The following is a 17,482-nucleotide window of genomic DNA, read 5'->3' on the forward strand; positions in this document are numbered from 1 at the left end:
ATGAATAGGTAAAACAATCTTTTTCTGGCAATCTTCATTATCTGAAGACTATTACCAACTCCCCACAGTCTTCTTCATTACATAACCTGAGTTTGTCCTGTCTTTCCTTCTTGACCAAATTTCCTAGTCCTCAAACCATTTCCTCAACTCTCTGATGTGCCTTCATGAACTAGCTCATAAACACTTTTGAATAATGCTCAAATTGGGCATAATAGCCCTGGCCCTTCCCATGAGAAGCAAAAAGAGCTTCTCATTGCAAGGCTGATACACTCCAGAATTACATTTGCCTTATTTTAAGAACACCATGATACTGTTAACTAATGTTCATAATAGGACCATTTCAGATAGCCAGCTGCATTTTTGCAGTTGGCTATTACTTAAATGAATAATTTAACACTCCTTTTTGGACTGCCTTCCATAATGCTATCTGTTGCCAATATCTCACTCAATTTCCCAAACTAATTTCTGGATTTCAACTCTAGTGTTGGTCAGTGGCAGCAACAGATAGGACTACAAGTAAGATGACAGTATTGCTAGGATTTAGCAGCTCTTTCTCATCCCTAGTATTTTGAAAATACTGTTTATGGTGACCTTCTAAGTCAACTCTACATTTATTTTCTTGCCAGCTAAGCAGGTTCAGGTACAAATCATTGCACTCCTGTGAACTGTGAGGTGCAATTCAGAAAACCTTGTTTGAGATTCTCAGATAGGAGGTAATACAGAAATATGACAGATTATTCTTAATATATAATTAAACTACGTGTTCTGTACCAGCCAGACAATGAATTATGGCAGCTGAGGAGCAGGGCCCGTTTATCTCCATGGCCTCTCCTCCTTCCCCAAGATGCTCAGGCAGCTCTGTAAAATACATTAAGCTTTTCCACTGAAAGCTGTGGGTATTGTCCACCAGAAACCTTTTCAAACATCTTACACATACACTGCCATGGTATGAGACAGAGCTTGGGTGGGAACCTGTCCTAGAGTAGCCTCTCTAGACACAGCAGGAGTTCTCCCCCTGAACTACCCAAACTTTTCCAGCTCCCTTTGCTGCTTTCTGAAGGGTCACATCTTTCACGAGGCACTGCACAGCTTGGGAGCTCCTGTGCAGGTGGCAGATAGACAGCTCAAAGTTCCAGAGAGGATAATTTATTCTGACGTTCTCATTAGTAGGCTGCATTAATAACGCTTGCTCCCTAAGCCAGAAGCATCGTTCTGACACAGTGAGCACTCTGCATATGTAAATATGTGTATTTGGGTGCAAGTGTTTACCAGTTGTTAATTAAGTGGCCACTAAAACCAATCCTCCATCTGGCAACAATGTGCCAACATCGTTGCCTCAAATTGTAATTGTAATTGCAATAACTGTAAAGGAGTCTGTTTTCCCTAGCAGTAAATTAATTTTTTTGTTCATGAACTGTACAAAATAAGTGTCACTGGTTTGAAGAGCCACTTCTGCCATCAATTACCTATCATATTTTTGTTAATGTCTCAATGCAAATTTTCTTCTGAACATTATTATATAAAGCACTTGCTGACCTGATTGTCAGACAGCAAGTACTAAACAATGATAACTTGAGGGACTAGCAAGCATTAGTCTTAGTTCAGAGTTACAGAGACAGCTGAGCTGGCAAAATGTCTTACAAGAAGGTAATTGACTATAAGTCTTTCATTTGTCAGGTGTCTTTGGCTTGACTCTGACTTCAAAATCTTGCAATTTAAAACTTCTGCTTCAGAGGAAAAAAAAAAGGGGTTGCCGAAAAATGATGTGAAGAACTGCAAAAAGTAAATGTCTCTTTCTAGAACACAAGGAGTAGAACCAAGTTCAGCCCTAGAAATCCTCATTACATTTCCAGAACATGTATTTTCACAAACATTTTATTAGAAACATGACCTACCAGTCAGCAAATGGACGTAGAAAACAGTCCTTGTTCCTGTGGAATAGAGCTAATTTTCTTCCTAGCAGCTGGTACAGTGCTGTGTTTCAGATTTAGTATGAGGATAAGGTTGATAACACACTGATGTTGTGATTGTTGCTAAGTAGTGCTTACTCCATATTAAGCATTTCCATGCTCTGCCAGAGAGGAGGTACACAAAAAAAGCCAAGAAGGGGATAGCCAGGATGACTGACCTGAACTAGCCAAAAAGATATTTCATCCCATAGACTGCCATGTTCAATATATAAATTGGGGAGAGTTGGCTGGGAGCTGCTGATTGCTGCCAAGGGATGTGCTGGGCATCAGTCAGCAGGTGGTAAGTGATTGTACTATGCAGCACTTCTTTCTCTTGGGTTTTATTTTTTTCTATCTCTCCTGTTCATTACAGCTATTGTTATAATAATAATAAAGTTTTGTTTTGTTTTAATTATGAAACTGTTTTTATCTCAAGCCATGAAGTTCACCATTTATTTCTGATTCTCCTCCCCACTGTGGCACGCAAAGAGCAAAGGGGGTGTAAGCAAGCAGCTGCATGGTGCTTTAGTTACCAGCTGGAGTTAAACAACAACAATAATCTTTTTTGGTGCTCAGTCTGGGGGGCTCGTACAAGGACCAGGCCTCAGAGATATAAAAGGTATATATAAAAGATATAAGAGAAGTGAAGTCAAGTTCATTTTCAGCTACATATGAATTACTACCCAGTTCTGGCCTAAGAGCACCACATGTCCAATAAAATTGTCACACTAATATGTTTGCAGGAGGTGGAAATAAGGATGTAAAAGCCACTGCTCTGTTTCTGAGAGGGAGGATATGCACATGAAGTTATTCCTATTAATCAGATATATAATCATCTCAACAGAACATTATCTAAGCTAGATTTCTGGTCTGCAGTGATAAGGGATGTCAGCCTTCTGGTAAGATGGGAGTGAGAAATTCTCCTGAAGACGATCTTAATTTTCCTTATTACATACAAGCCCTTATCGATTAAGGACAGATGTTCAATATTGTTGTAGAGAAATCTGGACTTACATCTCCATTTGATCCTATTTCCAATTTAAAATAGCAAAAAGAGGCTTTGCACTTCTTTTTTTCCATTATTTTATAAGTATGTACAGATGCAAGACTCCAGATAAAAGCACCAGGGCGCTGACACCAGCTGTGTGCGGAGCATTGCTCAGCAGTCACTCAGAGACAAGGACTCTGATGAAGGTTTCCTCTCTCCTGTGCCTGAGTCATGACTAATCAGCACTGTGTAAGATGAGCCACGAAATATAATTACTTGTTTTACCTGGCTTGTTTAAGAAATTTTAAAAATGTCTTTCTCTAGGTGGTCCTTTCTTAACCAAATACAGGGATAACTTTCAATAATATCATGCAGAATTCCCAATGCTCATAAATTGAGCCAACAACAAGTTTTCAATGTGGCTTTTTAAGCAGGTTATTTCAACAGCATTGATTCAGCTTTGCAAGGTGCTACCCTGAGCATGAGGTCAAGTGTCTCAAATTTTCTATTTGGACTGTCCTCTTCTGCACATTGGACTTTCTTACAGGAACATCAAATTTAGTTATTTACACAGACAGATTAGGCACAAGTTTCGCTCAATCACAACAGTACACAACTTGAAGAAGTTCTTTGTATCTCTTCCTTGCTAACAGGGATAGCCAGAGAAATAACTTTTATTTCCTAGCACCTCTGTGTTAATTCTTCTTCCAGATGTGTTATTCCTGCTATACAGACATTCATAGTTGTTTAACTTTCTTCTAGCCAACCTATCTCTTTTCAGGACTGCAAAGACCACCTAGTCACAGTTTAGTAGCATTTTTCCCTTTATCCAAATGCCTTTTTCATCGGCTGAACCTTCATGATCAAATATATTTAAGTGCAGAGCCCTTGGTGGTAAACACACTTCAAGCCTGGAGAAGCAATTTCCTACCAAACAGCAGTGGTACATATAGTAACAGAGTATTTTTCTAACAGCATCCGCTAGAATCATGTTGATATATCAAGAAAAGAAAACTTAACAGTCATACTCTTTCAAAAAAACATGTCTCATATCTTGCACCAACCCTTATGTCATGCTTTAACCCCAGCTTAGCTAGCAGCTAAGCCCCACACAGTCACTTGCTTGACTTCAGCCCAGTGAGATACAAGAGAGAATCAGAAGAGTAAAAGTGATAAAAACTCACGGGGTTGAGACATTAACAGTTTAATAGGTAAAGCAACTGCTATCTTGTCAAGTTAGAGTGGGGATTTTAACATATACAATCAAAATGACTTGACTGTATTCACCAAATATTTTTAATCCTTGATGCACAGCAAGAGAAGGATTCTGTGGTACATAAAACTTGAGACATAATCACATCAAAAGTATTCGCCAGTTATGCTACATGCTCTCTTAAGCTCTTCCCTTCTAGCATAAAAGTAAAACCTTTAAAGCACCTTTGTCACTGCTACAAAGTCTCCCAAATGAAGGACTATACTTTCACGATATTGCTGTAAGTGGAACGGAGCAACCAGAGATTTAACATTTGTAAAATATATTCTGAAGCTTGTAAATTAAATTATTAGTGCACTCTTACTATAATCGATTCAAGTCAGATACTGTAAGCCTCTAAACATCCACAAATATGTCAGACTTTAATGGCATTTCACCTGTATAGGTGAATAATGAAAGACCAATTTTAAGCACCAGCAGCAGAAGTAGCTCTGCCTCACAGTATAAAAACTTTCTCCTTCTTCATGCATTCCTCTTCATCCTGTTTTCTGACAAAGCAAGGTTTATACAACTCTGATATGCTTGTGTTTATCTTACTATCTATCCCCCAGCTATTTTTGAACACACCAAACAGTTTACATGAAGGGCAGCACACAGTTGCAGATGCACCAAGCACACTACATTTCAACATGAAGAGAACCCAGATGTTATGGAAATGTCAGTGACTGTACTCCACTCTCATGGGAAAAAAGAGTTTGGGGAATGGGTCACAGATACCAAGAAATCCCTTCAAGTGATCCAATTCAGATGTATAGGTCCACAGTGAAAAAAGTTTTATTCTGTCTAACTGCTCATAGAATTCTTGTTCCTTTGTAGAGGCGGTTTTAGTGCTATAATCATCCTCTCTGTATATATGATTCTTTTTGTACCATACTCATCACTCTCCAAGATTTCTTTTGTTTGCTATAATATTGTTCAGTTCAGAGTCTATTTACAGCTGAATTATACCTTTCCCTGTCTTTGTTAAAGACCTGTACCTGAAAACAGTCAATCAAAACAAAACTGAGAAAAAAGATATGCCTATCACAAGAGGCATAATCTTATTACAGGAAATATCTTGTCAATAGCTTAAAAGGTCTTTGAATTTAATTAGTGTGTAGAGTAGCAGTCCTTTTAGAATTAGTCATAATAATATCTCCTTATAATAGCAAACTAAATTTAAATTACTTTTCTAAAGACTGCTACAGTAATTCATACAAAAAGATAAAGCATGTGAAAACAAAGCAGTACAAACTGCAAGAAATTCTATTAACTATGGCAAGATTCAGCTAGAAAATCTTACAGCTTCAGAGATCATGCTGCAGTGGCAAACCAAGAGCTTTCTGGGGGTAACTGAGGTGCTGAAAGGGTTAGGGAAAGTTAGCGAGAGCACTGTGTTCATTATTTGCTTCTGCTCTGAGTCAGCACTGGTAGAAAATGACATTCATATCTAATAAAGTACATTATTCATCCCACTAATGAATTGAGCAACTTCATTTGGAGGAGAGCAAAGGCCAAGTATTTAAAGGTACCTAGATACCTAAGGAGGTGCACAGACATCTAATGAGATTTAGGAATTGAAATACCTTGGAAAAAAGCTGGTCCTATGTCTTTTACACCACAGAAGCAGTCAACAGTATATTAAACAAATATTCTCATGCAAACTGTTTCAGTTTAATTAATTCAGGTGCAATCATGACTCTTTTAGCCTTTCTCTAATTCAAGAGCAAGGGGATTTGCAATGGCTGAAATTGAACTAATAATCAGTCAGCTTTTTCAAGTGCATAATCTGCTAATGGCATATATTATGAAAAACACATGAGAAACAATTATACTCATTACTGAGAAGGAAGATTTTCGATCCAATTTGTACACAAATGTGTGTATGGGTAATATTAAATCTCAGAATAATACTTGAAAATGTTCTTGACAGAGAAAGGTTTACATCTCTGCAGTTTTCTTCTGCTACTGGTTGAGCAAAAAGGCAGTAACAATATTTTAACAGTTCTATAAACTGAAAGAAACTAAACAAGGGATGGAATCCCAACTTTGAAAATAGCAAAGACCAGCCATAGCAAGTAATGGAAGAAAAGCCACAAAGGCTATTCCCACAAAATCTCACAGAGAATAACCCAATCCACAGAGCTGGGTGGTTCACAGCATTTAAGAAATAAAAACTTTATCGATTCCCATAATTTAATGATCTTGCATGCAGAGCTTAGCAGTAATTAAGAATGTCTTGGCAATGTGAATTTGTTTAGTTATCATCAGAAAATGGTTATCCATTGAAATAAGTTTTTGTGAGCTCCTAAAGAATGGATTAGAATTTCTGAGTGAAACTTCAGAGGAAAAAAAGTCTTTCTAAGCCACTCACCTGATAATTGCTGTGTGGTTAAGAAATTAACTTCTATTATTAGAAAGTTTGAGCCCTTACTGTACTATATGATGCAAATTCAATATTCTATAAAATTTATGGAATACAAATCTGAACAATTCCAATAAGAGAGCTTTAGAAGCTCATGACATATGAAAGGACTAACATTTAAACAGAATAGGACCTGGGTTTGGGGTTTTGCTGTCTGTATTGGGTTTATTTTCCTACAGCAGCCCTCACAGGTCTGTGCTGTGCATTGGTATATGGAAAGGTGTTGATAACACACCAGGGTTTGGTGACTGCTGAGCAGCGTGGGCACAGAGCATCAGCTCTGTCTCTCAACATTTCCCCAAATCATAAAGGGGCTGAGAGTGGGACCCTGGGAGGCCAGCTCACCCAAATTAACCAAAGGGATTTTCCATACCATGCACCAAAGCCAAGGTCAAATCACCACACTATTCCAGTTGAATACCATGAAAATCAGACTATTAAATTTCTGACTGTGTTTTCCCATCTAATATTTTTTCCTGTACATAAAACCCTGACCCATTAAACAAAAATTAATCCATCTCCTGACACTCAAAAAATTACAGATTTTGAGAGCAACCAAAAGCAACGGAAGTACAAAACCCTCAGTGACCAGGTGAGGATCCAGTTGGAAGTGATTAGTCTGGGTTCTAGGCACAGGGAAGGAGAAAGACAAAAAAAAAAAAAAAGAGGAAAGAGGGAAGAATCTACTTTCCAAAGTTACAGACATCTCTAAAACCATAATGAGGCATGAACTGATTCGTAGCATCTAAAGGAAGCCATCGCTACCTTTGGCAGTGAGGGTGCCAAACACTGGCATGAAGCCCAGAGATGCTGTGATAATTCCATCCTTGGAGACATTCGAGATGGACTACACAACCCCCTGAGCAATCTGCTTTTATCTGTTTTGAGCAGCAGATTGAACTGGAGACCCCGGGGATCCCTCCTCACTTAAATTACTTTATGATATGAACAGGAAGAGCACACATTCCCAAATGTCTATGCCATTTCCTTGTGTGGTACTTCAAGTAAACCCCACTAAGGATTTGCTCCAGAGACACCATCTGGAGCAATGCATCCAGTTTGGGGTCTCCAGAGGAGGGCCATGAAGAGAGGGTCAGAAGGACCTTATGGTGACATGCTGAGAAAGCTGGGGTTGTTCAGCCTGGAGAAGAGAAGGCTCTGGGGAGAGCTTACAGCACATTCCTGTATCTAAAGGGGGCTACAAGAGAGGGGCAGAAGAACTTTTTACAAGGGCGTGGATTGACAGGACAAGGGCTGATGTCTTAAACTGAAAGAGAGTGGATTCAGACTAGATATTAGGAAGTAATTTCACTATGAGGGTAGTGAGGCACTAAATGGGTTGCCCAGAGGAGTTATGGATCCCCCACTGCTGGAAGTGTTCAATGCCAGGATAGATGAGGCTTGAAGCCAACCTGGTCTAGTGGAAGGTGTTCCTGCCCATGGCATGGGAGTTGGAATTAGATGGCCTTTATGGACCCTTCCAACCAAACCCTGCTGGGATTCTATGGATCTAATTTCACAAATATGCTCCCAATTACGAATAATCTTTGTGAGGTTACAAGCAAAACATGGTACAGTTTCCTTGATTAAATAGCTACCATATGACTGTAAAACTTAACTGTTAAACCCTGGTATTATTAGATATTAGCTTTATGAATTTTATTAGAAATTAAATGCAAAATTAAAAATAATAACATACTTTTTTAAATTATAGTTTTTAGCTATGCACCTTAACCTACCCTTTAACAATATGACTGTATTTAAACAATACAACACAGACAACTTAATTGCTTGGAGTATGGTACATTCTCTTGATGTGAAGTTCCTTGAAAAACACTATTTTATAAACTATGTGTAATTGCAGATCATATTTTAAGATTATACTGCTAACTGGGATAAATTTGTTTGCACTTTCAACTTTCCTACCTTCTCTAATATTTTTTTATTTGATTTGGCTATGATTCCAACTGTGGAGAACATGTTTGCTAATATTCCGCTGATCTGCACATTACCAGGACATTCAAGAAGCTGGGAAACTGGAATATAGAAAGAGCCTTTCTCAGTAGAAGGAACAGACTTTAAGTTCTGAAAAACACACCAAAAAAATCCCCCCTAAACACCTCACACTAAGCCTGCTCCTGTCAAACCCTTCAAGATATAATCTGCTATTGGTTTTTTTGGAAGAGAAACTTCTAACTGTGATGGACAAAACAAATCACTTTGAGAAAATGTCTCTATTTAGCACGTTGACCTTTATGTAATTACACTCATTAGGTATCTACCTACAACCCTTTGTCTCACCATGTTTAAATGCTGTGGCATAAGAAATTCCTGTTGATGAATCTGCTCTTCACATCCATGTATGACTGTCTGCATGCCAGGATGTTGCTAACCACAGTATTTTACCAGTAGAGGCACAGAACTAACTTGTCCTGGCAAGAGCTGTATAAACAAATCTTGCTGAAAATCCAGTGGGATGTCTCTAGACAATATATGGCTCGAGATCTAACAGCCTATGTAAGTCACTGCCCTCATCACTCTTGTGGAACACAAATTTATTAGAGTATTTGGAAGGAGATTAGTGAGACCTTCCAGAGGAACACATTTTTTCATCATTTGCATCCAGGACCTCAAATTTCTGACAAACTTGTACCTACTGGGTAGGCTACATGTAAGACTGAGATCAGAATAAAGATAAAATTCCTGCCTCTCTGTGAACTTACTGTATTGCTGTGTTTCCCAGCATTTATTATTTGTATTAATTTTGGTTTTGATAGAAGTATTACATGATTTGGGTAAAGATCACAGATCTAATAATGATCTAAAAATAGGTAGAGGTAGCAGTGAATCTCTTAGAGATCAACTATTACCTAGAAGAGAACAGTTGAAGTTGGTACTTTTAAGGGGGGTGAGAAGAACATCAGTCTTTCAGACTATGTATAAATTCTTCAGCCTTCCTGGATGTCTCAGTAAGACCTACTTGCACTAGGAAAGTGAGCTGAGAGGCAGACACACTCCCACAAAAAATTCTGTTTTATTCAGGCATTAAAGTGATGTAGACAATAATTTCATATCAAAATTGTCTAAAGAAAAGCCATAGGTCTATTATCATCATTAAAAGAATGCTGTAATTACACCCTACAGCTAAGAAAGAGTGCAAGCTCCATATGTACAGCCTGTGCTGTAGGATTTTCAAATTTGGAGTCATCACAAAGGCTTGACTTGGATGACAATTCCAGTGCTACTATTCTGGAGTTTCCTAAATCAGTTTTAAATTCTATAAAGGTAAAAAACTAGAAAAGAGGGGGAAGGAGCACCACCAAAAAACATCTAAATATGAGATCAGAGTCCTCCAGGCTACATTACTGTGAACAGAATTCACACTGTTATTTTTTTTTTTCAGTTACCATTAAAATTACACTGCAAACAGCCCAGCTGTATGCTATTTATAGAGATCAAATCATTATAAAGACATTTATGCTACAGGCAGCAGCAGTGACATTTCCCCCCCACACTTCTTTTTCAAGCCAATTAAGCAAGAAGAACATTATAATAACATTTTGCTTTGTTTCCCATCCTCCTTGGTGTTATAGGATAGCTTATTTTCATTGATTAAAACCACAAGAATTCTGTCAAAAGGAACAGACTTTATAGTAGTGCACTGTAAATATCCTAAATACCAACATCTTTATTTTGAGCTTCCAATTTAATAAATGCATATATTTCATTTTATTTCTCTTGCTGAGAGGGCTTTTCCTAATCCAGCATGTTTGGCAAAATAGCTGTGGGAAGAAAATCAACGGGATTTCTGTGTGGTGGGGCTGAGAAAGGAGCAACAAAAGGTGAGAAAACAGGGACCCAAAGCTTTGCGGCATCTCCCACGACATGCTATCCTGTTCATAATACAAACTTATGTGGAAGCACTGCAGAGGATAATCTAACCAAAAGCACTTCCTCCTCTTGGCACACAGGCTACCTCAGCATGGAGAACAAATTTACACTCAGCTCAGTGAAATTTGGCATTGCCATTATGGACAGAGCTGAAATCTGTGCTATGAAATCCTGCATGACAAAACTTGCCAGTCTGAAATAAACTGTGAGGCCTGGGACACTGTAGTGTGCCACCAGTCAGCACTATGGGAATTCACCACAGAGTTGGCTGTTATGACATCTAGATATCGATCTTGTGGGTAGGACTCATCACACTTAAATTTAGCAATCCAAAAAGTTAAGTATCTCCCCTAAACCAGCTGTCTAGACTCTCTTGACAACTGATGAGGAAAGGCAGGTATCTCCTGAAGACAATTTATCCTAATCTATGATAGGTGTCTCAGGCAGAATGAATCAATGGTTGGAACTGTCTGTTTCCTTCCACTGAACTAAAGATGGAAATCAGAAGAGTAACTTAGTCTAGACACCTAACTTTTGGATGACTGAGAGTCAGGGAGATGAATCCAACCCTATCTCTCTATTTGCCACATCACCAAGCACATGTGAATAAAGTATATTTTTAAGTGTTTATTGGACTTGGAACTTGCTTTAAATCACATGCAACAATAGGAACAATAACTTTCTTCCAGATCAGTCTATTTTCCAATGCAGGTCTAATGAGCATGGGCTTTCAATGTCCAAAGCCAGTCACTGATCTTCCATTTCCTATAAGCACTGGCTGACTTGAAGCTGTACTACAGCAGTAAAATAAACCAGCAGAAGTTCTCAATCATCTCATTCAAAGCACCGATTAAGAATTTTGCCACGAATGACAAATCTCACCCATCAGTCACTCAACAAAGAACACATTTCATATATATACAGAAAACATACAACAAGGGAGATAATGGCAGTGACACGTACTTGTCCGAGAGTGCACTCCATGCCTCCAAGGAAATCTGCTTCCTTCAGCCCATTGTGATTGCTGCTGATGTCGTGGACTTCAAACCGCAACCGCTGCACCTCTTCAAAATAGAAATCCACCGTGAACAGCTTGGAGAAGACAGGATTTATACAGGTCCGAATCACTTCCGTCCTGTCAACCTGTCAAATCAAAAAGAGGTCGCATGAGTGGCTTCTCTTTCTAGCAGTGATGGACAACCATGAGCTCCTCAAATACACTTTGCTCATTTATCAGGACTGACAGCTGAGACTGTGGCCATGGACAGTCCTGTTTGTACTGTCAGCAGCAGCTGCCCTTTCTGTGCTGGGCTGACCACAAGCACAAGATAAGACCACCTTCCCTTGCCTCTCCCTTCCATCAAGTCTTTAGCAGAATAACTGGGAAATATACTATATATAAATATACTATAGAATAACTACAGAATTTACATCTCCAGCAGTACCCATCCATCACTTCAAAAAAGCAGCAGAGTGATACAGTTTCATCAAAATAAATGGAAAAGAGAGTAACACCACTAGTAATTACCATTTCAGACAATTTGCATGATTAAAGAGTGGAGAACTGGATCCACAGCAACAGCTTTTCTTAAAAATATATAATTTTTTTCCATCATGCTAAGTTGCATCACAAGAATCTGATGGGTTATACACTGCTTATTCCTATCTCTGAATCTTAAAACTTCTAAAGAAACATCATTAAATCTATATTGCTATTTCTTTAAAAAAGTGCTCATAGATTACTTTCTAATTCTCTTAAGATGTAGTACTTGGGTTTCCTATTTTTGAAATATACTTTGTTATTTTTCATTATGATGCATCAGTGGTGACAACGTAAGCAATGAAGCAATTTCCTTTTCTCCACTCTTTTTGCCCTGGCACAGAAAAAAACTTAATAATTCTGTAAGATTAAAGGAACTGATCCTGAAATGAAGTAGGACTTGGGCACATCAGTCACTAGATAGGAGGTGGCTGGTGTGCCATGGAACAGACAAATTAAATTGCTCAGAGGAAGAACGATGAGATCCTTTGTCTGATTCCTGATCAGGAACATCTGTTGTGCAAAAAATGACAGCCGCTTGCTTCACTTTTCAGAGTTTATAATGCATTAGCCTCTCTACTAGTTATCGGCAAGGACACAAAGAGTCAAGCAAATCAACAGCAGGGTAAAAAATGAACAGTTCCTTGTAGAACAGGTTTATTTTAGTGCTCATCAAAGGTGTCAGATTGACAGCTCTGACAGCTGAAATCCTTTAGCTAATCGTAAAACAGATGCTATCACTTATGGAATGGACACAAACCAGTGTTACCATTGCTGCCTTCTCACACAGCTGTGCCAATGTGCTCTGACTATGCCAGGATGAGACCACCACAAAGAGGAAAGCAACCTTACTTACATATTCATTATTAATAAATTTTCGCAGACTACCTGAAAACGATGGGTTTCATATCAGTCCTGCAAAGAATAATAAGAATAATGTAAAGTGATAAAGGATACCAGCTACCTTCACTCAGATGCTGGTCCATCTCAAAATTTTTTGATAAATCTCTACTAGCAATCAGTATGACACCAAATAACCATTACTGCTACAACAAAAAATATTTTGTATGTCAGATAACGATGATTAATCAGTTCACTGAGACATTCCTGAGACCTCTTCTAAGTGGAAAGTGATCTGATTCACTTCAGAACAGTGGTCTTCTCATGAACTAGTGCTCCAGCAGACCCAATAATCAAAACATTTAGATGAGTGGTTTTAAATCTTTTCTCATAGCCACGGCAATCTCCTCAACTCATACCTTGTGTATAAACTGTTAATTCAATGGCATAATTTTAATTGCTTCAACGGTACAGCAGATCTCAGGCAGTAACTGAAAGTTCTGTTATTGTTTCACCTCATCTCTTCCTTTTTGCTGGAAAGGGTTCTCCACTGTGAAATACATCAAGATTTACACTTGCACTCAACACAGGTTAAATATGTGGCTGCTCAAGTGAGTAAAGTGCCTCAAAATGGAGGCACAGGTCTGCACACAGGGACATTAAGAATTTCAGTCTCACACAGAGATAAGACATTGTTTGCTTTTTTCACCCTGTGATTGACTGACATCCCCTTGACAGACACCGCTCTGAAATATAGCCATTTCACTGTATTTCCCCAGTCTTCCCACATTATTGAGATGATACATCAAGCCAGCATGTCACAGCATGGGATTACATGAAAAATCTGTATCAAAAGAAGCAATGCCTTCAAAAGAGGCAAAATCCGTATGGAAAGAGCAACAGCTTCACAAGTATTATAAAATCCTTTGTGCTTCTCTAAGCCATCAGCTACAGCACTGACCCCTATTAGTCTACCTTACCTCCAGTCTGCTTTCTCAGCATATTTTACAGTTACCCTACTCCCTGGCTAGACAGTCGGGAAGCATCCTCAGCATGGAAAGCCTGGCTCCATTCCCTGGCTTTTGGGCTTTGATTACTGTGCAGCAGGGCTGAGCACTGATAACCAGCTGGAGTGACTCGTGATGAAGAAGCCATGGCAAACAGAACAGATCAAAAAATTCCCCAACTCTCATGAAACACCCTGGTCAGGAGATGCTATATAAACACAAGGTATAATGTCCGCTTGACTCCTGCCACTTATTAAAGGCTGTTCTTTCTTGAGTATTTTTGCTCTCATATTCAACCATAAAGCCTTAACATTCTCTTTAGAAATGCTGGATGAACGTGAAACCTTAATGAAAACTGGTGAAAATACTATTGCTAAGTGCAGTTTCATGCTAACCATCAAAAAGTCCATGATCTACAGGGCTGCAGACACTTCCAAGAACAAAACAAAAACAAAACAAAATAACAACAACAAAAAAAAACCCTGACCTGGTTTTGACCACAAGTTATCCTAATACCTGCAGGACCTGTTTAACATCAATCAAAAATGTGGTGTCATCCTCCATACTGACCCAAAATACAGGTTCATTGCAATCTGATAAGATGTCAGCCTCAAGCCATATGCCCTTAATCCTGCTGTCAACCAGAATCACTTACAGCACTTTCATTTATGGAGCATGAAGGCTCAAATGCTTAAAGAAAACACAGTTTAGCTTTGCCCAGCCTCATTAACTGAGCACTCAGGAAGTTACAATTTCTCTGCATGAATGTTTTCCAAGACATAACGAAGAACACTAAATCTCCATTACTTTTGGGGAAGATAGCTTCAAAGTCCAACAGACAGTATGTTATAAGTGAGTGGAACTTACACTTTTGGTCTTGTTACAGAAAACCCTAATCCTGACAACAGGCAGGTTTTTCAACAGGATATGGACAGGGGTCATGCCCACAACTTTACGATCTGCTGATGCCTGACATATGAGCCATCTGTTATTTTGGGACTTTGCTAGAACAAGAAATTTCTCTAACTCACTGAAGCGGAACAAATTTTCAAAGGAAACAATTGACAGCTACATGCACCTTTGGGCTGTGTCAAGAGGTAAAACTGACCTTAAAAGAGCAGCATTCATCTGACACCACAATCTGAACATCTGCTTCATGGTGCAGCTTCATCTGCACTTTCCCTTCAAGGACAATTTAAACAGAGAAAAGGACTTGCATCTTCACCTCCTGGGATGGACTCACACTGCTTTCCCTCTTCATCTCTTTAGGTCCTTGTCACTTCACAGAAGGTGGCACCCTGCTGAGTAGCCAGGATTACTTGGCAGGCCCATCTGGATGCAGCCACCCTGTGAGCTTCCCCTTGGGGAACTATGAATGACACACAAACACCAAAGTTGGCATCCACAGTGCAAAGTGCCATCTCAACAGCAGGAATTAAAATATAGGAAAGAAAACGGGCCTCCTCAATTCTCTTGTCAAACTCACAGAGAGTTGGAAGCTGAGTTTGAAAGCTGTTTTCTCTGTGTACTGTTGACATGGATGGACAGTTGTCAGAAATGTTTGCTTGTTTCCCAGTTTGCCCACTACCACTACTGAAGAACTGCAAAACCATCTTTGCAGTCAGATAGCAGCAGATTGAAGGAGGCACAAAAGACAGATGAACAAATACTAACATTCAGGCTTCTTAGGCTGTTTATATCTTTTGTCTGTGAGCTGCTGAAAAGCAGTGAGTTTTGCAGATCTGTGATAAATATGGTATTGTCGGTGAGGAAACAGATCTTTATCCTAGAAAAAAAAATCACTAACCAAGAAGTAATTCAATGGTTGAAGTATTGACAAAGGATCTCCATCTTCTACAACTAGTTGAAGCCAAGGAAAAAGATACAGTCTGAGGGGGATTTTTTTATATTCTTCTATCAAAATTAGATGATATCAAGTGATCATAAAAACAACTTTCTCATTATGTTCTTGGGAATCAGGAAAATGGGGAATTGTCTACAGGACTCAAAGCTCTGCACCTCGAGGCCATGCTTGAGTGTTTAGCACAAATCAGTGATGTGGAGAACTCCACTGATAATTGGCACCTATCTGCTCTCCACTGTTTTTGTAGCAAACATGCAACTGGCACATAAGAAATACATTTTCACAGATTGTTTCTCGGCATCTTTGAGGTGAAGAGCAGCCAAGGGCCATGAAGAGCTCACTATGTTCTCACCAAAAGGACATTTTTGCGGGGGTGAAATTTTAATCAGGCTCATGAAATAGCATAGCTGCCTCATGAACTAAGGAAGATCTTTGGTCTACAAAATGGTGGCTTGAAAATTTATACAGGTACTGCAGTTGGTTCAAGTGTTCATTGTAAAAACGTAGCTGAAGAGCCATGAAGATGCAAATTCCATTAACTAGAGAATGCATGTGCAACCTGAATGTGGTTTTTGTGGTTGTTATATTTTTAGCAATTTCTTAGTCCAGCAAATTGACCCATTGTTCCTTATACATTTTAGAGGCCATCAAGTGAAAACCAACAGGCTCTATTTTCTGTAGACGTCATTATAAAATGCTGATTAAATCTAGTAGAATCACAATTTGCCAGCTGAGATGACAGAAAGTATAGAGGTGAAGGGGTAGCATTATTTTTAGGTCATCTGAATCTTAACAAGACTGAAAATTTCCATGATACAGTACCTTACATGAAAATTTGATAGCAAGCAGAAAGCAATTTACACTTTGCTTGCTGGTTTCCAAGAAAGTTATTAATATATTTTTTATTATTCACAGCACTTTCACAGCATCACATTTCTATCCCACAAATGATAAGTTATTGCAAAGGTCACCATAATTTATAGCGCTTGTTTTCAGTTTAATTGATGATTGAAAACGGTGGAAAGAAATTAGTAGATCTTTAATTCTTTTCAGTCTGTAGAGCTCAGGGTTGAGCAAAATCTTCTCTTTTGCCACAGGCTGGCTTGAAGAGAAGTATTTAATGTGAATCGTCACAGAATTATTTGCAATTAATTTCTTTTATTTGTGTATCTATGTATTAGATAGTTTGCAAACCTCTAAGTCACAGCCATGAAGACCTGCTTTCCAGCACTGGAAAACTAATACAAAGAAACAGCCCAGACAACTGAAATTACAGGAAAACCAGGATTATAATTTCTTAGTTGAAAAATTTTTCATTAAGACAGTGCAGTTCTCTGCTAACAGCCAGTGACCAGCCTCTGCTTGATTACTTTTACTTGCTCAGTTATTTCTCATTGCTCTGAAGTAGGAAGCAGATAATTTATTATGTACACTACGCAAAAATTCTGTGAGAAGTTCACAGATGGAGTTGCTTTATATGCTAGTAGGTTTTAAAAGAAGAGAGAAATGAGATTGTTGATAGGTACTTGAACGTGGTTTGTCTCATTCTCTCAGAAACAACATGCACAATAGCTCTAACAGTGACTGCACACTCACTCAGTATCAGCACTCTGAGGGTACTGAACCCTGTCAGACCTGAATTCTGTGCAGGTTTCAGAGTGTCATCCGAGCAACTCCAAGCTCTAACAGCTACAAAACACAAAAAGCCCTGTGGGTGCAATACAGG

At 38.8% G+C, this 17,482-nt stretch overlaps 1 protein-coding gene across 1 annotated transcript in view; it reads right to left on the minus strand.

Moving 5' to 3' along the window:
* CPNE4 (copine 4) overlaps window positions 1-17,482 on the minus strand; it is a 175,571-nt gene that overhangs the window by 98,193 nt on the left and 59,896 nt on the right. Inside the window, exon 2 of the mRNA XM_083857455.1 lies at window positions 11,469-11,648. Coding sequence (XP_083713581.1) covers window positions 11,469-11,648 — 180 coding nt within the window. The remainder of the gene's footprint in view (window positions 1-11,468; window positions 11,649-17,482) is intronic.

Source organism: Zosterops lateralis, assembly GCF_965231275.1.
Source record: "Zosterops lateralis genome assembly, chromosome: 1".
NCBI classification, from domain to species: Eukaryota; Metazoa; Chordata; class Aves; order Passeriformes; family Zosteropidae; genus Zosterops; species Zosterops lateralis.